General features: G+C 39.2%; 1 protein-coding gene across 5 annotated transcripts in view; it reads right to left on the bottom strand.

Annotated features, from left to right (window-relative positions):
* ATG10 (autophagy related 10) overlaps nucleotides 1-26,900 on the bottom strand; it is a 162,626-nt gene extending 135,726 nt beyond the window's left edge. Inside the window, exons 1-3 of one of the 5 annotated variants that reach the window (XM_032782279.2) lie at nucleotides 26,457-26,514; nucleotides 10,787-10,911; nucleotides 7,592-7,684 (exon numbers count right to left, since the gene is read on the bottom strand). Coding sequence is in view for 3 of the 5 variants with exons in the window: in XM_032782275.2 (XP_032638166.1) it covers nucleotides 26,457-26,621 (165 nt within the window). In the remaining 2 variants the exon portion in view is untranslated. Of the gene's footprint in view, nucleotides 1-7,591; nucleotides 7,685-10,786; nucleotides 10,912-26,031; nucleotides 26,110-26,456 lie in introns of those variants that run through there. The other 4 variants (XM_032782275.2, XM_032782274.2, XM_032782272.2 and 1 more) reach the window with 4 other exon arrangements.
* Nucleotides 26,901-27,607: the final 707 nt, after the last annotated feature.

Raw genomic sequence — 27,607 nt, 5'->3', positions numbered from 1 at the left:
ACATGATTAGGCTACAGAAACAAGAATACATACAGCACATACAATATTTTAATAGGTTTAAGCAGAACATAAAATGTCAGGTTTATCAGTTTATCCAAGGACAGTATCATTTTTTTTTTTGAAGTTTTATGACCATTATAGAAAAGTGGGCAAGGTGAGGAATTGTTCTGTCAGCATTGGACAGTGTATTGCTCATTTTAAGTTCTGCATATGCAAATGATGCTTTGCAGTAGCTAGTTATAATGTAAAGTTTTCCAAATGTGCTCAGGGCCAGCTTTAGGCCGATTCGCCCAATTCCCTGGAATCAGGCCCCACGCCATAGGCGCCTTTTTAATTTTTTTTACGCACCCTGGCGGTGGTCAGCTCTGCCGGGGTCTTCCGTGGCCCCACTCTCCTGGCCGGAACTCCGGCTGGAGCATGGCAGCCCCGGGACCATGGCTGGAGCTCTGGCTGGAGTGCGGCAGCCCCACGGCCCCACACCCCAGCTGGAGCACCACAGCCCCGCAACCCCGTCCGGAGCGCGGCAGCCCCACGGCTTCGCTCTCCTGGCCAGAGCTCCAGCTGGAGCACGGCAGCCCCACGACCCTGGCCAGAGTGCGGCAAACCCCACATCCCCGCTCTCCTGGACAGAGCTCCGGACAGAGCACGGCAGCCCCGTGGCCCCGCTCTCCCGGCTGGAACTCCAGCTGGAGCATGGCAGCCCCGCGACCATGGCCGGAGCTCTGGCTGGAGTAAAGCAGCCCCACGGCCCCACACCCCAGCTGGAGCGCCATAGCCCCACAACCCCATCAGGAGCGCGGCAGCCCCACGGCTCCGCTCTCTTGGCCAGAGCTCCAGCTGGAGCACGGCAGCCCCACGACCCTGGCCAGAGCGCAGCAAACCCCACATCCCCGCTCTCCCGGACAGAGCTCTGTCCAGAGCACGGCAGCCCCGTGGCCCCACTCTCCCGGACGGAGCTTCGGCTGGAGCACGGCAGCCCTGCTCTCCCGGTCGGAGCTTCAGCCGGAGCGCAGCAGCCCCACGGCCCCGCCCGGAGCTTTGGCCAGAGTGTGGCGGCTCTGTTCTCCCAGCTGGAGCTTAGGCCGGAGCATGGCAGCCCCGTGGCCCAGCGACCCCCGCCGGCAATCTGAAGTGCTGCAAAGACTGGGAGCGCCGCTTGGTGAGTACAAGCCCTGCCGCCTCACCCCAGGAATTGGGCCCTGAACTTGCTAAAGCTGGCTCTGAGTGTGCTGTTTCTAATTTTCTGGATATGGAGACCTGAGAGTGCCCAGAGCATGTCTGTTAAATATTCTTGAGACAGACCATTCAACCAGCAGTGCATCATTGTTCTTATGATTCAGTTTTCAAGATTTTAGTTGTTGCTAGCCTCCTGCAAGTACATAGCTTGCTTTATATTCAAGTATAATTTCCCTTGGTTTTAATGAAAACATTAAGACTCCATAGATGTCCCTGGTTTGTGCATTAGCTCTCCTTAAACAAATGTATTGTTAAATGAGGGCATTATTTTGGAAAGCCAGAAGCAGTGGGTGTCCTGTGAGGTGGGCTTTGAACATGACTTTACTTTGTGTGTGTGTGTGTGTGTGTGTGTGTGTGTGTGTGTGTGTGTGTGTGTGTGTGTGTGTGTGTGTAGCTATATACACACACACACACACAGTTTGTTTCTTTTCAAAAGGAGGTTGTGTTGTGTTTACATTTTGATATTGGTGAATGAATACTCATTTTGGGTGAGTGTTAAGGTTATGTTGTGATGAATATTATTTTATTCTTGATAAGAACCATTTGTTTGTAATGTATTAAACTATTGATTTCCTTGCTTTTAAGTGCTTGGATTTTGAAAATTAAGTGATAAGTACATTATTGTCACTTAGCAACTGTAACTGATTTTTTTAAGCAAAGCTTTTTGTTTCTAAAATGTATTAGGGATGCCATTTTTGCTAAGAGGAAATATCTGTATTTTAAATAGGAGCATGATGAAGTGGAGTACCTCCTTGGAAGCCAGAACTTCTGAAGTCTAGTTCTAGCTCTGATATGGTCTTGCTGGGTTGGCCAAAGCAAGAAACTTAAACCTAAATATTGGTTTTTATCAAAAGGGGTCTCTAGAGTCCTGATCCGGCATCGTCAAAGTCAGTGGGAGCTTTGCCATTTACTTCAGTGAGCATAGGATCAAGCCCTAATTTGGGATGCCAAACTCCTGAAACCCAAGACAAAATGTTCTTATACCCAACTACTACTGACTTCACTTGGAGTTGTAAGGGAACAGCACCTCTGAAAATCAACAGTATTCAATGCTGAGGAATTCAAAATTTGTGGTCATTTTTGCAAATATAGGCTTCAGCTTCTCGCTATCTCTCAATCTGTAAAACTGAGATAATACTATACTTAGTTTACAGAGGTGTTGTCAGGATTTAATGTGTGTATTGAATATGTAGTGCTATATAACTATGTATTTAAAGTATTATTATTCAATGATTTGTTTTATATCCCCCCTCAGGGCTCAGTACCTTACTCATGGTGAGTATGTCACCATGCTTGTCATGTAAATGAAGGTGGGGTAGTTGAAATATGTGCATCACATATTACAAAAAAATGTTAACATCAACACCAGTATTGCCATATTAGTGAAATACTACATGAGAAGCAATGTCTTCTAGTGGTTAAGACCTTGTATTTCCTGGCTCAGCCACTGACCGACCTTGTGACCTTGGACAGATCATTTGATCTTTCTGTACATATGTCCATTCTTTGTCTGTCTTGTCTAGTTAACCTGTAAGCTCTTCAGGGAATGACTGTCTCAAACTATGTAGTTTTGCTTAGCAAATGGGACCGTCATCCCACTTGGGCCTCTAGGAGCTACTGGAATACAAATAATTGCACATTGTTGCAGTTTGTTATTCCATGAATACAGATAACTTCCTGACAGTGAAATAATTAGCGTTGGAAGTTCCATTGCTTTAAAACTTAACTGGACAAAATACTTTAGAAAACAATCCTGCATCAGTAAAGGGATGGAAAGCATGCCTGAAAAGTCTTTTGTATTTTTAAGTTCTATGATTCATTCCCAAGAAAAACTTCTTCCCAAAAGCCATCGATCCATCCAGTAATTCAGGCAACACTATCCCAGTAAAGTTCTCCAAAGAAATAATAATGTTCTATTTATGAATTGATAGAATTAACAAAACTTAATTTCACCAATCCCCCCTTAATGTGATTCAGATTTTGAGCAATACACAGTGGCTGCTAATGCTATTTCTGCCACTTTTTGGTTTCTGGTCGCTCTTGGTTTCCGATGCTAAGCACTATTGCTAAAGGAAATGGGCTAACAATCTGCTGCTGCCTATACCTGTCTCAGAAGGAAGAGCGCCAGAGATTTTCAAAAGTATTACAACAATGGAATATTGTAATTGAAGCCAAATAAAAATTAATTTATAATCAAAGAAGAATGCTCTGGCTTTAGTCTCACAGGGCTACCATGTGGCACACTTGAAAACAACATAGTACCTGAGAAATATCAAACTCTTTCTTTCTTTGCCGTACTTACCCCAACTAACCAGCAAATGTGCCTGCTAAAACAACAATTAAAAAAAGGAAGTGCTACATACAGTGAACATCTGGAGCAAGGAAATGCTGGGCCTAATCCTTCTCTCCTGAAAATCTGTAGCAGCAAATACCCATCCATGACTTGTTGCTTAATTTAAACATCCTTTTAAAATAATAAGGTCCATAGGACTTGCTCAAATGTCACATAACAGAGACACAAAATAATAATGTTTTACGCCCTTCTCTTTAGACTACACTACCAAACTGTTCACTTGTAATTCACTGCTGCTAGAATTGGAGAAGTATGGTTTTGAACATTGCTGTTATAGATGTAGCCTTTATCATCAAATAACTTTAACTTTATGACAGAATTAATAACTCACCTACTACAACCGTATGAAGTAGGTGAGTGTTTTTCTCTTCACTAGACAGATGGGAAAACAGAGGTTAAGTGACTTACTCAAGGACACAGCGAATCTGTGTCAGGACAGGGAATGGAACTTGAGTTCTTGGTTCTCATAGCCTGTACCTAGACCACATTGTGTCTGCCATTGTGTATTTGGATAGCTCAGTGTAGTTTCAAAAGGAAACAACTTGGGGGGTTAGGAAGAAGCATTCCTTATGGGAATTTTATTTCATACCTGCTCACTTCAGGGTTTCCTACATCTTCATCTGCCTGCTGTTGAAGACAGGATACTGGACTAGATGGACCACTGATGCGATAAAGCACTTCTTGCATTCTGATATTTTTTGGCAAATTTCCCACAGATGGTGGCTGTTTTGCTAGTATCTACTTTACTTTACTTTAAATTATAATAATCTTTTCTTTCAAACTTTCAACCTTCTTTCACAAATGTTTCACATCATCCTCTTTGTTACATCTGTCACCTTTCTTGTCTGTCTTTCAACATTTTCCACATTAGACTAATATAGATTGAATTGGGGCAGGGACTGTGGGTGAAATCCTGGTCCCAAAAAAGTCAACAGTAAAATTCCTGTTGACTTCAGTAGGTAGAGACCTGCGCAGATGTAAATTTATATCTGCGGATATAAATTGGTATCCGTGGAACCGCAGTCCTCTCCCGGGAACCACAGCGGTGAAAGGAGCAGAATGTGGGGCTGCCGCTCCCAGGAGCCAGCACCCCATGCCAGCAGTTCCTCTGACGCAGCTGTACTACTCCCTAGCCCCACCCAGTGGGAGAGGCATCGGCAGCTGTCCCTGGTCATGCTCTTGTATTCAAGCAGCACGCACGCCCCCCAATAGGAGACGCAGACAGCTGCGTGGAAGGGATGGGGACAGGACTGGGGGCAGCACAGCCATGCCAGAGGAGCTGCTGGTGTGGGGTGCTGTCTCCTGAGAGCAGTGGCCCCACGCTCTGCTCCTTTCACTGCTGTGGTTCCCAAGAGAGCCCTGCAGTTCCACAGATACTGATTTATATCTGCGGATGTAAATTTATATCTGCGCAGAGCTCTATCAGTAGGGTTGGACTTTCACCCTGTGTGTTTATTTCTCTAGACCCATGAAAACATAAGATGCTATATAAAAATTAACAGTTTAAGGCATCAAAAGGTGATAATACAAAACAGGAAAATTGGATTATGGGGCTCTGACAATAATTAAGGGAGCTCATTTGAAATAAAAAATATATACACAGAACCATTTTTTTAAATTAGCTTTGATTAATAATTTTTAAACCTAGTAAGATCACAGTCAACAAGAAAAAACAGCATCTGTAGACAATGGAGCAAAAGTCATTATAATAGGAGATTGTGATGGTATCACCATTATTAAGTTCTTTAATAGTCATACATCAAAACCAAAAATAACCAAGATAGCACTGTCAATTTCATTAAAACCAGTAAATCAGAATCTTCTAAGTCAAAGTATAATAATGTCTTAAATATTTTGTAGAGGATCTCAGCCACATCAGAGCTACATATCTGTTGTATTCCCAATGAGTGAGTTACTTAGACTTACCAGGTTAGATTCTACTCATATGCACATGGATGTCAGTCCAGAGTAACTTCATAGATTTTCAGTGAGATTCAGGTTCCTACGTCACTTTTGAAAATGGGACTTTCCCACTGCCTATAGACTACAGGAGTTAAATATCCATGTAAACAGTTTGAGAGTCCTCCAGTGGCACTTATGTTCTATGTTTTAGTAACTAGCCAGAAACAGCTATATAAAATTGCATGTTGTGTATATTAAATACAGTTATTTGGACCCATCATGTCCATGTGCTTTTTTTCATACTATTACAGTTGTGTAAAGAGCAAAAACCAAAACAGCTCCTAAGTCACTTAGGAACCTTTCAAAATTTAACCCAATAACATTAAAACTTCAGATTGAGTCACCACTAGGATCTAGTTGACAGGGTATAACTCTTCAGTTTGGCATTCTGAAATTATCAGTCCACAATTAACATTAGGAAAGCAAAGATGAATGGCTAAAGGAGAGAGTGTTCCATTCTTGATTCCTAGAAAGTTTCTTACCCCAAACTGATATACAATATGATGTTTAGAGAAGATTTTCCCCAATAAGGTAGACTGGGGGGAGAGGTCAAGAGTGAAGCTGACTACACAAGAAATAGCATACTGGAGCAGAACAATTATTATCAATGTCATCTGGTATCCTGCCTTTGAGCCTTTGCCAGATGTTTCACGGTGAGGTGAAAAGCCTAACAATGAACCAAATTGTTCAAAGCTAAACTATGGGACGAGAGTTCGTCCTGAGCACTGTTCTAATTCATCATGTGCCTTGATGCATGGGGAATGACTGATCTTGTATTATTTTCTTTCCCAATCTAACAGCAGATGCTCTTCTTATAAGGTCAATTTTTTTAACAATTACCTAGATAAAACTGCAAACAAGTTAAACAAAAAGAGCTTAAACCTCCAGCTACTTGACAAAATAAAAAGCAGTAAATTCTCTAGGTTGCACCATATGGTGACAGGTCTTCACTGATCAAAAAATGTCCAAATAGATTTCTGTAACAAAACAAGATAGATATTTCTGAGTAAACGTTGACTGAAAATAAACAAACTCAGCCAAAATGAACAATATATATCTACAACATTCTACACAAAATGTATTTAAAATGAAAGTGGAGAAACAGCTTTACTGTAGTAAAGCATAACAAAACTACAAGAGTCTTACTCCTCAGCCTTTACAATTCTCATTAGTATCATTCATTCCAGCTTTCTTTTTGACCAATCTAGAAGTGGCCATCATTACAAGCTGTTGACCACAGGTGTGCATCCTCACCAAAGTGGGTTTATTTTCTGAACTTTCCTCTGCTGCACTCAAAACATGTTCTTCGGAGCCTTCCGTCTTTACAGTTTTTTTTTTCAATGATTCATGCAAAGGCTGAGAACTTGAGCTTCCGTTGTACTAACACTTGGTGAAGCTAAATGAGGGAGAAAGGAAAAGTGGGTCTAGGTCACCTTTCTTAATGTTGGAGGTGCCTGGGAGTAAACTGGCCTCTCACAGCTGCTCTAACGTACACTGTCTGGAATAGTCTCTGGGGACTACCTTTCAGCCTCTTATCACTTCTGATCCCTACACTGTAATCCTTCTTACAAAGGTGACTTTAAGCTGGCTACATCACTGGGGGAATCTCCAGCACATAAACCTGACTGCATCTTTAGGGGAATCTCCAGGTTCCCGTTTAGAACAGCTTTAAGTTTCCTTGGCACAACTGACAGTCTGGACAGAATATCTGGGCCTAAATATTATCTATTTTGGACCCTCAGTTCTGGTTGAGAGTACAAACAAGATAAGGAAGGCCTTATCTAGACTAAGATTTAAAAGTACTGGCTAACACATGCTAACACACACATTTAAAAAATGTACTTTAGACAAGGTACATTGCCTTTAATATATGCTAAACCAGCCAACTTAAAGCCTTGACTCCTCCCTAGGTTTTAACCTGTCCATTTTAGAGTATGTTCAAGTATAAATTGCCTTGTCTGTTCTAGATTTCTGGAACATGTTTGTTAGTATCATGTTTGCTAAATATCCTAACACACTTTTATAACTTTTATAACATACCTTTTATCTCAACCTAGACAAGGCCTGAAGCTTTTTTTCACTCATCTTAGCTATGCTCCAAAAGTTAGAGAGACTTTCAGAATTCAAATCCAGCTAGTAAATAAAAATCAAGTTGTTCGTTAATTCAGCTTCTTAGTATAAAATCTTCCATAACAATAGCTTATTCATCCAGATGGAATTCTACCTACAGCATGACTGAACATATGCTATTTTCTAATAAAGAAATCATTGAATACATCAGGTAGAATGATATTCTGGAGAACACTTTTCTTCATTCTGTTCAATGAACCGTGCTAGATTACTTTACTTTTCTGATCCAGCAACTCTTGATGATTACCACCAAAGAAATCAGTGCTGAAGAGGACTTATCGTATGGTCCTGATCTTGCAAACCCTTACTCATGTGAGTAATCCCATTAACTTCAATGGAACCTCAAGGTAAATACATTGGAAGTTTTCAGTCCCCATTCCTTCTGTTTTACACAAGGCTTGTGGTTTCTTAATGCTTGTGGGAAGGGGGTTAACTCTAAAATCTTAGACTCAAATTACCAAATTCACCCCCGGCATAAGTAAGTGTACCTCTAATTATTTCATCAGAATTGCACACACTTCCACTAAAGATGAATATAGTCAAAATATTTCAGGTTTGGGAGGTGCAAAGGTTATCTAAGCCTCCTCATCTTTTGAGGTTCAGTCGTCATTACTTTAGTCACCTGCAGCATTTTTACGTGGTAAATAATACAATAAAAGTCACAGACTGTCAAGAAGACAAGGGGATGAAGAGCAGACTGTCATTGAAATTGGAATGATTTATTTAATAACACTGTGAAGTAGCACATTTTAGCTTCACCGATTCATCAGTGTCAGCTCTACTAATCAGTGCATGCCTCTGACAGCTCCTTAACATAACAAGGAAACTAATGGGGCCAGATTCACTAGTGTAACTCTACTGAAGTCAATGGGGTTACACCCTGAATAAACGTGGTCCTATGTGATCAAAACTAAACCACATCTAAGAGTTAGTCTACACTAAAAGTGCTACATCAGCACAGATGCATCTGTAGCATGTCTAGTGAAGACACTTTATGCTGACAGGAGACAGCTCTCCTATCAGTATAACTACTCCACCTCTGCGAGATGCTCTCCTGCCAACAGCACCAATTTTGGCAATACTTAGATTGCTGTATCTTGTATCATTTGGGGTCTGGAGCTTTTTCACACCCCAAGCAAAATATAAATTATATTGACATAAGCAGTAGTATATAGCTTCCCTAACAAAGGGAACTTTTCTGGGAATTGTCCTGAAGGCAACCGATTCAAAAATACAGGTCAATACCCCTGTATGTTATGTAAAAGCAAAACACAAAGCCAAAATAAAATATTGCTAATATAAATCTTAGACCCCTATGCTAAATGTGATTTGTGTTTTAAAGACAGGAGGTACAGTAATCTGGGTGTTACAGTATTTGGATATGGCTCCAATGACAAATTCAAAGACTCACCCAATACTAGTGAATGATGATGTATTCTGTTTTCCCAGCCCTGTTCCTTTTGTCTGTTATCCAGAATGGCCACTCTAATTCAAGCCACTCTCTGTTTCACTGCAGTGCTTTCTGACTTCTCCAATCTCTTCTCCATCCCCCACCAAAGTCTCTTGTGGGTCTGATTTCTCCTTAAACCCTTTCACACCCACACCTCCCAAAAAATCCTTATTGGCTTTTCTTCTTGTGGCTCTATGCCACCCTTTCCTTCCCAGGTCACCCCTTCTCTCTGCTAGCTCTGCCCCTCTTTTGATCTCCGCCCTCCCAATTCCTAAATCCCTGCAAGCTCTGCTCCTCTATTTAATCTTGGCATCATACAATACCCATATGTTTATGATGAAGGCAGTTTGGTGTTTGTAATCCCGGATTAGATTTAAATTAATTTTTAAAGACAAATTAGATTTTTTTTCCCCTTCATGCTGTCACTTCAGGGCAAAATTAAGGTAGTTGGGTGCTCTAACTATGAATGTTTATATTTTATCATATTTGGATTTTTTTTAAGAATAGCTTTAACTCTGAATTTCTTGTGTTTATAATCCTTGTTTGTGGAACAATTGCTTCATCCCATGAATGTATTTTACTTTAAATATACTCTCAAACTAACCCCATTTTAACATAGTTTTCGACTTTGAATTTCCATATTATACCGTCTTCTATATAATTCAATTGTGCAGTCTCCTCTGGAATATTGTGCACAGTACTGATCACCCCATTGAAAAAAATATTGTAGAACTAGAGAGGGTTCTGAGAAGGGCAGTGAGAAGGTTCAATACTGGAAAATCTCTCTATGAAGAGATGTTGAAAAGATTGAGATTATTTTAGAAAGGAGACAAATCAGAAGGGACATGATAAAAAAATACATAAAATAATGAATGGTACAGAAAAGGCAGATTGGCATCTGTTCTTTCTCTCTCTCATCGCACAAGAAAAAGGGAACACTGAATTAAATTAAAAGGTGACAAATTCAAAACCAATAAAAGCAAATACTTCTTCACACAACATGGAAGAGACTGTGAAGCTCCCTACCATAGGAAGTTGTTGAGGCCAAGAATTTACCAAGGTTCAAAAAAGGATTGGACATTTATATGATATCAATAACATCCAGAGTCATAGTTTATGATAAAAATTTTGGAGGGTTAAACCTCATACTTCATGGCTTAAACCAATCTCTCGCTATTAGAGATAAAGATGAGACCTAATGTTGGGGGCAGATTATCCCACATCTGCCTATTGTGGGATTCTACAACTTCCTCTGAAATATCTGGTACTGGCCACTGTCTGAGACAGGATTCTTAAGTCTGATCAAGTATGGGAATTCGTATGTTTCCATGCCTCCATAATATTTTTTAACAATTATGTGGTGGTTGCAGTTTAAAAATCTCTCCATTTCAATTACACACCCTCCATTTCAAGAGTTCTCAGATTTTTTCATGGTGTGGGTCTCAATGGAATGGTTATATTTTAAACCACCTTCTCTTACATTGACAAATGTGTGAACAATTTCCCCTCCCATTCATAATCAAATAACATCTTTGTATTGACTACTGCAGTTCCTTACATAGAAAAGTAATATTAGGATAATATTTATATATTTTATCTGTCTTTGATTTGATAAATGTTTGGTCCTTTTTAACTGAAAGAGCCTGGATACTTACAGAAACAGCTGAAAGCAAGAAGAAGCTATCATCATCCTCAGATATGAGACATCTTTGCACCTCTCCAAGCTTAGTCTGAGAACAGCTGCTCTATTTCATTTGATCAGTCTGAAGAGCGAGTATGTCTAGAGATAAGAGCATGAGGTTGGGTGTCAGAAAATCTGAGATCTATTCCTGGCTCTGCCACTAACTCATGTAACCTGTGGCAAGTTATTTGCCCTTTTATTTTCCCATCTGCAAAATGAGGATAATGATAATTTAAGAGGTATTGTGAGGGTTAATTCTATAATACTTATAAGGTCATTTCAGATTCTCAGATGAAAATGTTCATGTATAGAAAATCAAAATACAATTATTATGAAAATACACTTTATTGTTTCATGTAAAAGAGAATGCAAGAGAGGATGATGAGATAATCAAACCACTGAAAGTGAAAGACACTGAGACATGACATTAAAGAAGAAAAATTAATACCATCTCACTCAGTTCACAGAGCTCTTTTCTAGTAGGGAACGTTCATTTCCTTTATTAGTTCTTTGCATATTGATGTATGAGACAAGATACAAGCTGGTATAAAATGATTGGGAAAAGGAAATTGTAATAATGTAATTTAAGGGCCAAATCTTGTAACCATTACTCCTGCAAGCAATCCCACTAAACTCACTGAGACTACTCCTGTAAGTTAAGGATGACTTTCAGGATCTGGCCCTATATATATAAATGATACTTGTAACATTGGATAATAGTGTATTGTAGATATCACATGGTTTTATTATAATTGTCAGGTTTTGTAGGCTCAAGAAAAACTGTGCCCTAAGATTGATCATTTTTTTATGTATTAGACAGCCAAGGTCAGAACTAATCCATGTTGCCATCAAGTCCCTTGGCTGCTCCTCAGCTAATGTTCCTTCTGAAACTAATGTTCTTTTTCAGAGACTATTTAGTACTTCATGAGATGAAGTATCTACAACTCAATCCAGAAAAGGCTAAAGGGATGACATTTATAAAGCTCAAGTTGCCACAAATCTGATTTAACTATAACTGTACTGGGAATGATGTAAAGTCAGACATAAATGAGATATAACACTAAGAGAGTGGAAGTTATACTATCCTACATTTCACTTATTGAACTTTCTTAAATTTGTCTGCTTGTTGGGATTACCATAGTATCATGGAGGTTTCAGTAGAAATATAATATAATCTATAATTGGGATTTGCATTTATGACCCAGTCCAGTGTAGTCAAAAGATAAAACCCCCGTTTCAGTAACATAGATTCAGCCCCTTAAAATGAACTAAAATCCCTTTGTTTCACACTTTAATGATTGAATTTAATCTCGAGATTTGACCCAATAACTCTTCAAAGAACAATTGCATTTTATGTGTAATATTTTGAATTATGACTTTGAAAGAGGAAAAATTTTAAAATGCTCTTTTTTTATATTTTGTCCTGGTTTCCTATATTTCTTTGGGTTTCTCTGTCTAAACAACCAGAGAACTTACAAATCTGACTTCTCTCATACATGCATTTAGACATAGGCCACTTTTGAACTTTTAAAATGAAACACAAAAGACTTATTTCCCTTTTATTGTCATATCCTAATTGAATTCTGTCAAGATTAGCTGATGCAACTGCTCAGTTCTGTCTGCCACTTCTGTTTTCCAGTGCTGCCAGCCATCAAACTTTTGGTGAAAACAAGCAGTTTTCAAAAGCCATAAGCATATTACACCAATGAAGGCGTGTGCAAATTTTGGTTTCTGTGACTTACACTACCAGGACTAAAACTATCAAAAAGCACAGATCACTCACATTTTTTCTTAATCATTACAGATAATTTTCTCTCAGCCATCATTTCCAGTCCAACATGATCTCATTTACTTCCAAATACCAGTAAAACAAAAAACAAAAAAAAACACTATATATCATATTACTAACAGTGCAGTTCTTTAAATCCATACCAACCTTATATTAATCATCCAAATGTAATCATATAACCAGTACACATTGCTGGGTGAAGGGTTCATGTTGGTTGTTCAAGATAAGTGTGGTGATACACATGAGCAGTGCGTGATGGGAAGGAGATGATAGAGGTTAAGAAAGGGAACTGATGACTAGAGCATAGATGGGTGCTTATTTCCTTGCTTTTACAATTTGTGTTGGTTATGCAGAATGGAACCTTAATTCAAAATTAATAATTTTTTGTGTATGGGAATAATTCTGATAGTGATTTAGAAAATATCTTGTGGGAGCACAGTGACTGGGTAATGAGGCTTGTAAGCATTGTAATTACAGGTAATTATAGAGCCATACCTATACAGGTAAGAATGAATTAGCTAAAACGTTAAAATACTCATTTAAGAAGCTCAATAATTGATTACGGGTTGTGTGGTTACATTGCAGCACATAAACTTCATGAGTGTGTTGGCACTCAATCTTTATGTGTATCCATATTATAACTGCAAATCCCTTTGTGCTTTATTATTTACATACTGTCTTTTTCAGAAAGTGATAAGACAGGTTTATAACATCTAGGAATGTCAGCTTGCTCTATGCAGCCAAATACTAGTCCTCATTTCAGACATCAGTCCTCCCTAATCTTTAAAAAAAAAAAAAAATCCCAGCCTCCCTCCCTCAAACACACACACATAACAACTCCTAAAACTTTATACAGAAATAGGCTAAGATGCTGTAGTAACTCTGTTGTTTGCTGTAGTGTTCTTACTCAGCCAGGTAGTCCCCTGGGGAAGGTATAATGGAGAGAGTGCATGTTAGAGTGGGAACTCCACTGCCCTTTGAAACATGCAGCATACCCTCTCTCTCTGCCTATCCAGTTCTGCTAGCTATCCAGATGGATGGGAATGTAGTTTTTGTGAAAATGACACCTCTCCACTGGGAAATGTTTCCTTCCTAGTACTTCTGCCCTCCTTTCCAGACTGATTCCAATGTTTGGTATCACAGTCACTCCCATGGCAGAGTGTCACACACATTATTAAAGATATTGGGAGGAAAATGATTAGAAAGAAGAAAGCTTCTTGTTAAGCAGTCATAATGGGAAAGTAAATATATATGAGTACTTGGTCATTAGATAGGATGTTGTTAATGAAGAACATTTCTTTAAAGTTTATGTCCTTAACTTACAACAATAAATGCCATTCTTTAACAGATAGTGTCAGACAGAGACTGCAGACAGTCCTGTAGATCACAGGTTTTTGTTTGTTTGTTTTATTTTACAGCCGTCCTGTGCCAGTGTTGGCACACAGGACAGAAACCAGTCTCTTCTGTTCCTCTCTGTCATTTGCTCTGGGGTGTTGAGATCTACTGTTTTGCCCTCGCTGCTAAGGGTTCTTGTGCACCCACATTTCCTCACACTAGTTGGCTTCCATTTGACAACCTCATGTGGTAGTCTGTGTGTTGGAATCCGGAGTACATGTCCATATACATCCGGCACTTCCTTCTGATTCTGGTGGAAACAAGCTGCTGGTTGGTTTACTTCTCAGATCTCTTTATTGATGATGAAGTCTTTCCAACCAATGCCCAGAATCTTTCATCTTTTCAAAGGTCTCTAGTTTTCTAATGTTTTAGTAGCTCTCCAGCTCTTGCAGCTGTATATTAGCACTGAGGTTATATTTGAACTGAAAATTCTCGGTTTTGGTGCTGTATATCTTTCTTTGCATTCCATGCATTTTTGAGTTTAGTAAATGCTATGGATGCCTTTCCTCTTCTTGATGTTACTTCCTTCTTGAGATCACTGTTCACTAATATGGTGCTGCCCACATAGATGAATTGTTCTGTTGTCTTGATATTTTTGCCTTCTAATGTGATGTTGCTGATTGACGTGGATTTCAAGAATGTTTGTTTTAGAATAACTAATTTTGAACCCCACCTGGCCTGATATCTTTGTCATGGTTTTTCAGGGGTGTCACTCAGTAGCACAGCATCAGCAACAAAGTCTATGTCTTCTAGACATTTGCCACCTCCCCATGCTATACCAGTGTTTGTGTTCTAACATAACACATTTGATCACAGTAATGCATAATATTTCCTGTAAATGTGTGCAGGACAAGTTCACACAAATGTGAGCTTGTTTGGTTTTTTAATTTGGTCTCATTTTCCTCAACTGAGTTTACTTCTCATTGGTGAATAACAGTGTTCACCAATTACATTTATTATTATAAGCAAATGTATTCTACTTTACAATGACTTTTCATCTACCCTTGTATTTATATTGCCTTTATTTAGAAAGCTGATTTTACTAAAGAGAGACACTCAAAGAATTTGGAGCCGTATGTTCTTAAACAGTCACTACTGCTTAGCAAAATCCTTCATAATCTCAGCTGGTTTCAACTGTGACTGCCCTGAGTTAAGATTCTCCAAAGAAATTTCTTTTGAATAAAAAATATTCAGCCATAATTTACAATAAGTATGTGTTGTTTTGAAATGCCTTACATTTACTCTTACAAACTTGAAAAACAGGGTCAAAGCTGGCTCTGTATTGACCAAATTAGTAGGGTCATACTGCTGTATTTAGCCACACTATAGCAGTCATATTCAATTTATCAGTGTAAATACACTGTATCTTGCACACACCAGAATGTGATATTTCTAGTCACATCACTGATGCTAAGGTTTGGCACTGGAAGTTTAAATACACAGGTTAAACAGCAGAGATTTACTTTCCCTTAAATTTACTGATCTTTTTCATATGTTTCTCATATAAGATATTCTGTATCATACTAGGAAAGTGACAGGAAAGAAATTCAGAACTTCTAATTAGTATCTAATGGAGTTGCCAGTTATTTTTAGTATGTAAAATGGTTGGCAAAGGTGTATGATGTGTCAGTAATTCAGTACAATAAGTACATATTATTATTCTGAACAATTAGTAGAATGGTGGGACATCTTAAAGCTTTCGTCACAAATTGAACATAGTTTTTTTTTTTTGCACAGTTGCTCCGTTATGTAACTAGAAGTTACATATTTTAAAAGCCATTTTACATTGAATATGAAAACACTGTAACTACCTGACCAAAAATGGCCCACTGCAAAATTAAACTCAAACTTTGCATTATTACCTATACATTAGTGCTAATCTTGCATTAAAACATTCTCATTATAGAGCTGTAGTAGCCGTTCCACAATTAAAGTTACAATTAGCTTCCCACTATAGGCTTGATTTTTAAACCTGCACTTTCACCTCCCCCTAATTGTTTCTCTAATAAGAAATCAATCTTAAAATTTTGTATCTATCATTATGGGAAATTTGTTAAAAGTCATAAAAGTAGTTCTAAAGTTATGGCATTTTGAAAATGTGCTTATCTTTTTTGAAATATTTCTCTGGCTCAACGTATCTCCAGAATGGCTTTGGTTAGATATACCACATGTGTTTGCAGTGTTGCCCTCATTAAGGAGAAATGTCTTAGTATTTTAGGAAGAGCAACGGATGGGTTAATAATAGTTCTTACTATGTGTACCTTTTATTTTTATTTATTTTTATTATTTCTTTGGATTTATAAAAGAGGGATTTATCCAAGACTCCAGATGACACAGCCACAAATTAAGTAGCTGTTTATACAGCAATATTTAAATGATCATTATTATCATTTATACATATTGTGCACACAAAAAATACATTTTAAGAACATTATTAAGGTAGCAAAGTCAAAGACTCAAAAGCTAGGAAATGATAGCATTGAAGTTGCCTGTGAAAACTTAATTCAGCTCCTTTGTGCGTATACGTTATGATACAGTTTTAATGCCATATTTTTTCCACAGCACCCGTGCATCATTCAGTGCACTGGATGGTCAGTGCTCGTTTAATGAGCAGCTATTCAGTATTTTGGTTTAGTCTCATTGTTCGGTGTGGCCCTGTGCCTTTTTTACTGCACACACTATTCAAACCCTGCCCTGAAGACTGAGTTTTTAATTTCCGCAGGGGCTATATTACAGCACTCATCTCTGTAGTATTAGTTTTTCACAAACATTAAATAATTTATCTTTACAGCACTTCTGTGGGTGAGGAGGTGCTAGTATCCTCATTTTATAGATGGCAAACTGAGGCACAGAGAGATTAAGGTAAAAAGTGTCCACTAATTTTGAGTAACCAATTGATGCTGATTTTTTAGCATATGAAGCATTATATAGCACTCTGTATGTTTAAAGCAGCCTCTATTGACTTCAGCTGCAGATGTGAGTACTCAGCATTTCTGTAAATCAAATGTTAAAGTATGAGGTAGGGCACCCATACAATGAGAAATACATAATGAACAGTTGTGAAAAGGCTGATTAAGTGGCTTGACTAGCATCACATAGGAATTCTGGAGAAGAGGCAGGGATAGAACATAATTCCCCAGGACAGCATTCAACTGCCTCACCACTCTTCCTGCAATCTCCTGTCTCATACACCATATACCTTCCAACTTCTGCAACAAATAAATCAGGGGGCCAACAAACAAGAGCCTGCTTTACTACACAGCCCTCATGCATCCCAGAGCAGTTCATCCTACACACTGAATGAGGCAAGGTGCTTGTAAAATAATTACTGTACTATTTATAGACTGTATTATAGTGCATATACAGAAGGGGGATATAAGAAAGTTGCACTGGCAAACTTAACTCTGGCATCTCCTAACTTTTGAGAGCTTGGTGTTGCAATCTTAATAACGTCCAGTTAAATTGAGCTTTTTAGTGTGTAATTTCCTGAGTTTTCAAAAAGCATACTGAAAAAAACAGAAATTCCATCATGTGGCATCATACTGATACCTACATGCTGCTTCAATTGTCTGGGAACCTTTAGATAAACCACACAAGCCTCTGCCACTTGATCTAACAGAGTAACTGATAGCAGTAGTAGGATTTCATCCTCTCTGTGGACCAGCACTAGAAAGGAATGAGGACATTTTCAGAGATATTTGCTGATAGCAAAGGAAATGGTAAGTCTCAGGAATCTTGGGTACCATTCCAGGCTCTGGATGGGAGTGTTGCTCTAGCGCGCACAGAGTCTTCTCCCCATTCCCCACAAGCAAGACCACTTCTCCTCTGTCCCCTCCAACCTGTTCCCCCCCCCTTCCCCATCCTCCAGTCACCCAGGCCTGATCTACATTGCAGGGGGTCGATCTAAGTTACGCAGCTTCAACTACGTGAATAATGTAGCTGAAGTCGACGTACTTAGATCTACTCACCGCGGTGTCTCCACTGCGGTGAGTCGACGGCTGTCACGCCCCCATCGACTCTGCCTGCGCCTCTCACGGTGGTGGATTACAGGAGTCGATGGGAGATCGCTTGGGGGTCAATTTATTGCATCTAGACTAGATGTGATAAATCGACCCCCACTGGATCGATCACTGCCCACCGATTCAGCGGGTAGTATAGACATACCCCCATTCACATGGCCTATCCCCACTGGGTCCCAGTCCAAATCTCCCTCCCCATGCTTATTTTTCCATATCATTGCCTCTCCCCCAGATCTTTGTTCCAGTCTCTTTGCCAGAAAGTCCTGGTTGCCCCTCACATCTTGGCTCCTCTTCAGATCTGTCTTCTCTCACCACTCCCTCTGGCCCAACTGGTTCTCAGTCCCAGTCTCCTTCCCCAGCCAATCCCATGTGCTCATCCAATATAATCTGTCCCCCACCTATTGGCTCTTTGCCTCCCTACCTCCCAGTCACAGTCACCACTCCTAAATCCCAGTTCCAGTTTTCCCCCGCACTCCAAGTCCCTGTCTGTTTCCCTCTCACCATCACTCCCATCTCCAGTCTCTGCTTCCTCCCCAGGCTCCTTGTCTCAATCTATTCCCTCTATCCCCATTCTCTCTACTGCCGATCTACCCCATGTCCCCTTTTCATTCAAACTGGGTAGCTTCCTCCTCCAGGCCTCTTGGGCCCAGTAGTGGGATCACTGAGAATTCTAGGAATAAATCCATATTTTCAGTTCAAGTGCCTGGACCTAGACGCAGTGCAGCCCAGAGCTGCAACTATAGATACAGTCCTGCTCAGTTCTGGAATAGAGCATGCCAAAGGCAGATGGAATCTGAATGGAATTTTATTGCTAAAATCTAAGATATTTAAAGATAGGCTCTGTACTGAGCATGTGCAAATTTAGTCAGATTTTTACAGGGATGGAAAAAGGTATACGACTGACACAAAAGCTAGCCCCTGCCAAGTTTCAAGTCTCTCCACCTCCAAAGCAGGGAGGTGCTACAGATTTTCCAAGAAAAGGCTGACAAATTCTTAACATGAGCAAAACAACATATTTTTCCCTAGCATCATTTTCAGAAACAGCTGAACCATTTTGGCTGAAGTTTTCCAAAAAATTCAGACATGTAGCATGAAAAAGTTCAGCCCAAATAATTAAAGTTTGGCAAAGTTAAAAGCAACTGAAACAGGTCTTACAATGGGAGATATCTTGGAAACTTAGTAACAGGCATCCCTACCAACCCCCCCCCCTCCCCCAATATATATTTATAAATGTAATTATTTCTAAAATAAATGGATCTTTTCCCATCTTCAGAGTTTTCTGCAGGCATGAACCAAATTTAAGGTGATGGGTGGGCATGGACTCGGGGGAAAGATACAAGGCAAGGAATAGGGATGAACAGAGGTGGGGAGATATGGAGTGGGATGTAGGGGCACAGGTTGGGGTAGAAAGCTGAGGACACATATTAGGATCATTTCTGAGAGACTAAAGAATTTGCTGTCATGGTAGGAGAATCAGTTTGGAAGGAGTCTTCAGAAAGAAGCAAAGATGGAGAGTTTGCCTAGTGTCTCTTTTGTTCTTCATTCCTCCACACACCATATTATGAATCAGGTGAATATGAAGTGAATTCTGGGCTCATTACCCCCTTCCTGGGCTTCTCCAGTATTGCTGCCATCTTGGACATGCAGGAGGAGGCCTCCTAATGTCTTATCAATAGGGACCTCCCATCTGCGGAAAGCTGAAGTAGCTCCAGTTGCTGCTCCTCCTTTTTTTGTACCATATCTTTAAAGAAGCTGTTCTTCTGCCTTTTCCTTTCCTTATTAAAATGAACAAGTGGTTCAAATGTTCTGTTTCTCCAAATTCCTCATGCGCTCTTGTTTAAAAAAAGCCAACAGCAGCATTTAGGTTGTTCTGTTCTTCCCGGTCAATTCTATGGAAGGAGCCAACGGCTTCCTAACCCCATTCAGACTGATTTCCCAGCCAAATATTATGCTTATCCTGAACAAGTGGGTGAGCTGTTTTTTCAAGCCCTGACTATAGGTGATTTCATCTTCATATTATTCCACCTGATTTACACTACCCTCATACATCCTTAAAACTTGCAGAAACAAATGTTAATATAACCATTTACCTATCTACATACTAATATGTGATAGCTCTCTTCAGCTAAAAATCCCATTTCTTATTCAAGGGATACTTTTTCAATATAATTCTAACACATACCACAACATTACTCATAAAAAAAACCACATATGGCAGTAGTGACACAATATAGTTAAAAATACAAACTTGCTAATCTACATACACTTACCTAAACCTACAACACCTTATAATCAACACATTTCATAACACCAAATAGATCAAGCATTCCAATTCAGTTCATATAAAATGTTTTTTTACTCCACAAACACATCACTTTATGAGAGAACATACAGAACTCTGACATAAATTAATGAACCCTGGAGCTATTCTTCTTTTGAAATCTTTATTACAAATTTCACAATACATAAAAACAGGATGCATCTTACTACCTTTACAGAACAAAACAATGGGCTGAAATTAAGTTTGGGTGGGTGGTGTAAGTTGGGTGGAGAGACAGTGATGAATGCTTATATGGGTGTGGGGAACTGCTTAATCATTTAACTATTCATTTCCAGACATTCTAATATTTGGGTATTGTAGAATATCTAGAATTTTGGTAAAGAAAGCATAATATTGGTTTTGGGTATCAGCTGAACTCCAATGAAACATACCTTCAACTTCTACCCTTCTTTAAACAACGCTTTTTGTTTGATTTAGCCTCCCTCATTGTTAACTGAAACACTTTTTTAATTTGTAGATACATTTATTATACAATGTGAGAGCAGTATATGACCAATTGTCTGAATATTTCATAATACTCCCAATATCCTACGGCCTGGGAGCACTCTTCATCCCTGGAGTAATTCTGTGTAACAACAATTAAAGTCTTACTCAAGTCCCTGAAAAGAAGCATTTTGTGTTGCTTTAGAGCAGTCTTCTTCAACTTAGTCCAAGGGGAGCCATGTTCACTCCTCCTCTGACGGAGAATGTTTCCAATGATGCAACACTGCTATAGGTCGACTGTAAGTGTCTCAGTTGTACAGTCCATGGGCCTAGTATTAAAGAACATGCAGGTCCGTTACTCCTATGGACAACTCTGTAGCACCTGGAACGATCTGGCTTCACAGCAGTCCAGAAGAGCATGGTGACCTCATTTTAATGAATTCCTTTTCCTTTGATTAGCTCTGTCCAAGTCCTGGCCCTCCTGCTACAGGGGGAACCCTTCTTTTAGGATATAATTAGCACTTCTCAGGCACAGAGCATGTCCAGGCCACAGAGCCACGTTCTGCACTTATAGAGCAGCAGAGTTAAGATTTGGCCATACATCCTTACAGTGTAGTCATGGACCCAAATATAATATTTCATAGTCATCCTTAGCAATCTACAGTCTTGAGTAACCAAGAACTTTCAGAAACAGTTACCTGCACTCAATAATGGTTGACAGAGAATCTCATGGAAAATGCTACTAAGTATTTTTCTGATTTGTTACATATTTATTGTTGTTCAATATTAAAGTATTTTAAATGGTCAGAAAAGTTCTTTTGTGCACAGTGCACCTTGGTACTGCCCATATTTACTTCTCATGTGTCTTGTTATTTATTTAGTTGATTGACAAAATCAAATTTAATACTACTGTGAGTGTTGAAGAATCATGCTAATGGGAGGAGTTAGGCAGGGACAGGAACTGAGGTTAGGACAAGCTGGGACTTTATTGGTCTTGCATTATCATGAACAAAATGCTCAGCTTGTTTCTGATTCCAGACTTTCTAATGGTGATGATGTACCTGGCTAAAAAGTCCATTCTGTAGCAGGATTTTCACACATAGAGTTGAGCTTGTACTACTGGCAGTTAGCACAATCTTGTTTAGAGCTGTATCGTTAATGGACTATAAATATAGAACTCTAATAATTTCTGCAGTGTCAATTTTCTGACCACATTCACACTTTAAAGAGCCACTGAAACATTAAATCCATCACTCAGCTGCTTATTTTCTTTTCTTGTGTATATTCATTAAGCAGGCCACATACTAAGTGGTCATTTGGAGCATTATCTACAAAATTCCATAATTTACTATGAGCCAAAACATTTTTAAGTTCTGCTATAAAAAAGAAACATTTTAAACTTCCTTTAGGTCACTGAGGTAATATTTAAAATGCTCTGCATGATTAATGAACAGTAGAATGGCAACCAGTACATGCAGGAATAAAGAACTGAATTAGCCCAAGTACTCCTAAATACAGTAACTGTGAGTTACCAAAGCTTTCTTTAATATTTTTTCCTTATAGGTAAAGGAATGTCTGTAGGAATTAAAAAACACTATGCTAATATGCAGTTTTTTAAAGAAAAAATACATTTTGAATATTAAATATATTTCTAATTCATTTAAATTATAATTCTTATCAAGAGTCTGCAAAACTATATATGTTTGCAATCTTTCTTGTCTATTTTTAGCATTATACACATTTAACTAAACATAAATACAGAAACTTATCACACTTTCAGTATAGCATATTTTCATTAGTTGTACTGCTAAACATGTAAAAACATGTTACAGGTTACAAAACAGCAATAGATTTCAACCGCAGGCAAAGTAATCTCAGATTAAAACTGGCATCAGCACTACACAACTGACTCTTCTACAAAGCAGCACTCAGATGATTATTAGCAACAGCAAAGAAGGGAAAATAAAGTGGGAGAGAAGATTTTAGAAGAACATATACATTATTAGTCTCTTTGTACCATGGAAAATCCTGATTTCTATGATCCTTCAGTTTTGTTCTTCTTCCTCTTTATAGGACTAATGCTGCACTACTGAAGTCAATGTGAGTTTTGCCATTGACATCAATGAGAGCAGGACTGGACTCCAGGAGGAGTACTGCCTATTTTAGACTGAAATTTACTGCTATTCCTCACAAACTTAATACTACCCCTTTTTACAAATGTAAATTATTATGCTTTGATAAAACCCCATATATGTACAAAACAAGAGAAAATATTACAGCTACAACTGGATAAACAAAATTTAAAAAAATACTGAGAGAGATATGGAATAGATCACAGCCCCCAGATTAACAGTCATAAAACTAGCCTGAGCTATACCATTAAAGTATATGAATTTCTTGTCAGTTCTGGAAAGTGTGGATACTACCCATATGATGCAGATATTTTGTTTAAGGTATAAAATAAAAATCACTATTTGAAAAGTCATCTTAAATATGCAATTAAGACGTGATTTAAAAATATCTTATTTTGGATGAGATGGCAAAATCCCAAGAAACAAACTAAGATTTTTTTAAAAATAAAATGTACTTTACAGTGTATTCTAAACATCCAAGTTACAGACCTATTCCCATAAACCTATGCACATGGAAGTCAGATCAATCTCAAATGGGTTTCCATGTGTGAAAGATGTGCTGGTTTGGCTCTATGCTGACAAAGACATATAATGTTGGCATTTTAAAATAATGTTTTGTTATCTGACACAAAAAATAACTGAATCCAAATGAACACAGAGTTCAGAAAGGTCACATATTTTAATAAACTCCATTTAAGGAGTGGGTAATTAAAACTGGTGAAAAGATGCAACCCAAATATGCACAGACATTGATTATTCTTCTGATTCATTCAGCAATTTTTACAGCCTTGAAAATTAAGCACTTTTTCACTCTCATATAATGTGCACTGGGATCACACAAAAACTACTCAAAATCACTAGGCCATACACTTTTGAAAATTTACCTTGTCATGTCTCTCTCTCCATTACAGACATGCCCACAACTGTTACTTGGCTTGTTCAGACAGCATGCCAGGTAAAGTTTTAATACAAAAAAAACTTACCCACAAAATTCAACAGTATTAAATAAGAAACAGATTCAAGGAAAAATAGGTTCGTGTGTTCATCTTGAACACCACAATGGTATTTTCCAGAAACTTCCAGGGTGGAATGTATTTGACAATAAGATGTTCCTTTCACAGCAAAGGGAGGTATATTTCCCTGATTCCTCTTTAGGCAACACCAATCACTTTGAAATATTTCAGTGAAATTTTTGTATTATTATTTTAAACAATAGGCAATCGTTATGCATGAGTTATAGGCACCTTAACAGCAATTAAATATACAATCAATTAAAATGTATGTCTTTAAATTTATAAAAATATCTATACGAACCCATCCTATGCTCTGGGCACCTATCCCATAAATGTAAAACACACATAATATAATACAAAAATACTACCCAGAAATATAAATGCTCCTAACCCTCAAGCAACCTCCTCTTCAACAGTCTGCAAAAAACTTGTGTATACAGATTACATAGTGTCTTCCAAATCACAACAACAACAACAACAACATTCTTTATATAAAGTGAGAGAGGCAGAAAGTATTCCTATTTAGTCTACAGAACGGGAAATTGTCCTTTGTTACTGAAAGACAAATACTGGTTGATCAACTTTATCTAGTACGTTTGGGTATTTTTTTGTTTATGTTTGGTTTAGTACATACAGTATATGAAAAAGTTTCATTTTAAAAGTTGGTCAGGGACAGTGGCTTGCTGTCTACTGCACAATAAGTAAAGCTAATTGTCTCTCCCAGTCCTTATAGAACCAAAGAAATGCAGGGCTGGAAGGGACCTTGAGAAGTCATCTAGTCCATCACTCCATGCTGAGGCAGGATCGACCATACCTGACAGATATTTGTCTCATGAACTGGTTGCCCTCAGACATCCCTCATAAGTAGGCCTACCAGAATTCATTTTTTATAATTTTGATGGGTAATATCAATTTTTATCAATTGAAATGTTGAGTTGTGGGAAATTGGGGAGGGAGGGGCAGAATAATTATTTAAATACAGTCAACATTGAGACTCAAAAAGTTTCATAACTGTTAAAACACAAATTGTCAGCATGTGTCAAAATATTCAAAATAAATATCCTTAAATCAAACTCAAATAAGTCCTCAAGCAGCATTTTTCTTATTTTATCTATCTGTAAATTTATCAATGGAAATATTTTTCATCCCTTTTATATGTATGCCGAAATTGACATTTACTGACAGTTACTGATAGAAATCTCATCTTTTGAGCCTACTCAAAATACTCCTCCTCAGTCTTCCTTCCCCAACACACACAAACATGTTCATTTTAATATTCAGCTTTTCCTCCTAGTTCCTTTCTCCTTTTTTAGGGCTGATGGGTAGGTTGCACCATTGTAATTAGGCACTTACAGATTTCTGTTAAATGTTAGTAGAATTTAGTATGGTATGTTTGCGGCACCAATCTATCAAGGCTGTTATGGGTGTTGTGCAGAGAATTCTGTAATCTTCTTTAAGGGTCTCATTCCTGAAGGTGTTCAGCACTCAGTCAATTAGTTCTCCAAAGGTAAACATATGCTTTAAGTGCTTCCTTAGATTGAACCAGAATCCTCAGCACCTCACAGGATCAAGCACTTATCTTTATAACAGATTCTCTCTCTATATATATTGCTATAGATATATGCTTTCTATGTAGTTACAAATGACTACTATTAAAAACAGCTAAATAAAAAGTTAAACGAGGGAGGGGAAAGAACAGTTCCTAATAGTTTTACAATGTCATAGTTTGGACCAATTGGATGCTTGTTTCCTTTTGTTCCCTCCTTAACCCCTTCATGTCATGACTTCATGCATGCCTAGGGTCATGGCTTTGCAAAGCAGGCCCATTATTTTCAAGGAGACTGCACTACAGCACAGGACTGGGCATGCACAGCATGCATTCTTAGGAATGCAAAGTGTTAAATCTTCCTTTAAAAAAGCCTTGGGGGAACTCCAAGAGCATGAAGCCAGTAAAAAACCTAAAAATTATGTAGCAGCAACTTGCAGCAAACCTGTTCCTATATCAGATTAGGACAGTGACTCAGTGGAAGTTTTTATACTGCATAGCTAATCAAGGTGGCAGAGTAACTGCTCGTTCATAGTAAAAATAATAATAATCTCCACTCACAAATATTTGTGTTCATTTTCAAGAAGCAGGAAAGGCTGTTTTCGACCCCTCTCTTTGTTCAAAGGTGGGCCACAGAGAGCAAATGCTTTGCAAGCAGATGTCTGCGTATGAATAACACCCCTGACTTTGCCATGCCAGCTTCCAGGTAACCTCTGTTCCACTCTAAAAAGCAAAGGCTGCTTGCCACTTCCCATGCATATATAAAAAAAACAAACATCAAACTGTTGGACAAAAACTGCAACTAAATCTATGGGTTCTTCTTCTCCCCCATCAGCTTGCTCAGACCGAGCTGCTGAGGACAATCTAATGCGCCATTGCTAACAAGTTGATGCCCCCCACTCCCCTTCTCTGTGCATGAGAGACAGGGCATGGCGAGTGGTTGCTGCTGTTTTAATAGAGAAAATGCTGGCGGAAGGTGAACGTACCGCGCACAGGGTAAGTTTGATGTTGACAAACTTCTCGTGGCAGCGAGACTGTGTCAGCACAACTTCCAGGAGAACTAGAGAGCGGCTCTTGCAGGGACGGCGGGAGGCGGCCGCGGGGACGGAACAGCAAATGCTATTCAGCCCGAGCAGTTTCAAGCCGCCCATGCTGGGGAATTACTGTAGTCTAGCTACGGCTCTTAGCACTGGCGCTGGATGTGTGTGTGCGCGTTGGGGGGCGGGGGGAGGCTGCAGGCAAGGGAGCCGAGTGGGGAGCTTTCAAGTTACTTTGCTCCATCCTGCCTGCGCACAGCGGAGGCAGGCAGGCTGCGTGTGAAGTGAGAGCAGCGCCTCCCCGGCTGCGTTGGGCTGCGGCCCCTTGGGTCACCCAACTTCTCCGCGCCCGAAAACTTCCTCTTTGTTTCCGAATGGGACTCTCCAAAAATGTAGTCTCGGGCAGACTGACAGCCGGGGTCAAGAAACAGCTGTTGGAGTTAATGTTTCTTCCTCCCACTTCGTCTGATGGCTGTGCCCTGCCAAGACAAAGTGAGAGAGCGCACTGCTACCTTCCTCAGACAGCCTGGCTGCTAGCAACAAGAGATTGCTTTGCTTCAGCACACACAATCTGATCCAAAAGGCAACAGCAGCCTGGATCGTGCCTTTCGTTTGCTGATATGAGTTTACAGGATTTGTGCATGGGGTGGGAGGGAATGGGGCAGGGACACACGCAGGAAATTGTTCACATTATTTTATATCTTTTTTTCCCACCCCCAACGATCTGACAGGCACAGGAGAAATTGCATTTGTTTGCAAGGGCTGATTCACACTGCAGATCATTATCCAAAGAAGGCTGCCAAAAAGTCAGCTTGTTTTTTAGCGACTGGCCTGGCCAAGCTGCAAAGTTCACATCCAAATCCTGATCCAAACTACACCAAAGTTTGGGGATGCTCAGATCCAGGCTTTTGGATTGGCCGTTCTCCAATTGTCATTCTCTGACCCCAGCCTGAGCTGCTGACATTCCATGCTACTCTTTACAGCTGGGGCAACTTCTTGCCATTCCCAGCCATGCTCTCTGCAGGCTGCTCTTTCTAGTCTGGGCAAACCCATTCCTCATGCTGCTTTCTGTGGCTCAGGCCATCCATTCCATTTCTATC

This window comes from Chelonoidis abingdonii, chromosome 6 (assembly GCF_003597395.2).
Source record: "Chelonoidis abingdonii isolate Lonesome George chromosome 6, CheloAbing_2.0, whole genome shotgun sequence".
In the NCBI taxonomy this organism is placed as follows: domain Eukaryota; kingdom Metazoa; phylum Chordata; order Testudines; family Testudinidae; genus Chelonoidis; species Chelonoidis abingdonii.
Note: the sequence above shows the minus strand (reverse complement) of the source record. Positions and strands in the feature narration are given on the sequence as shown.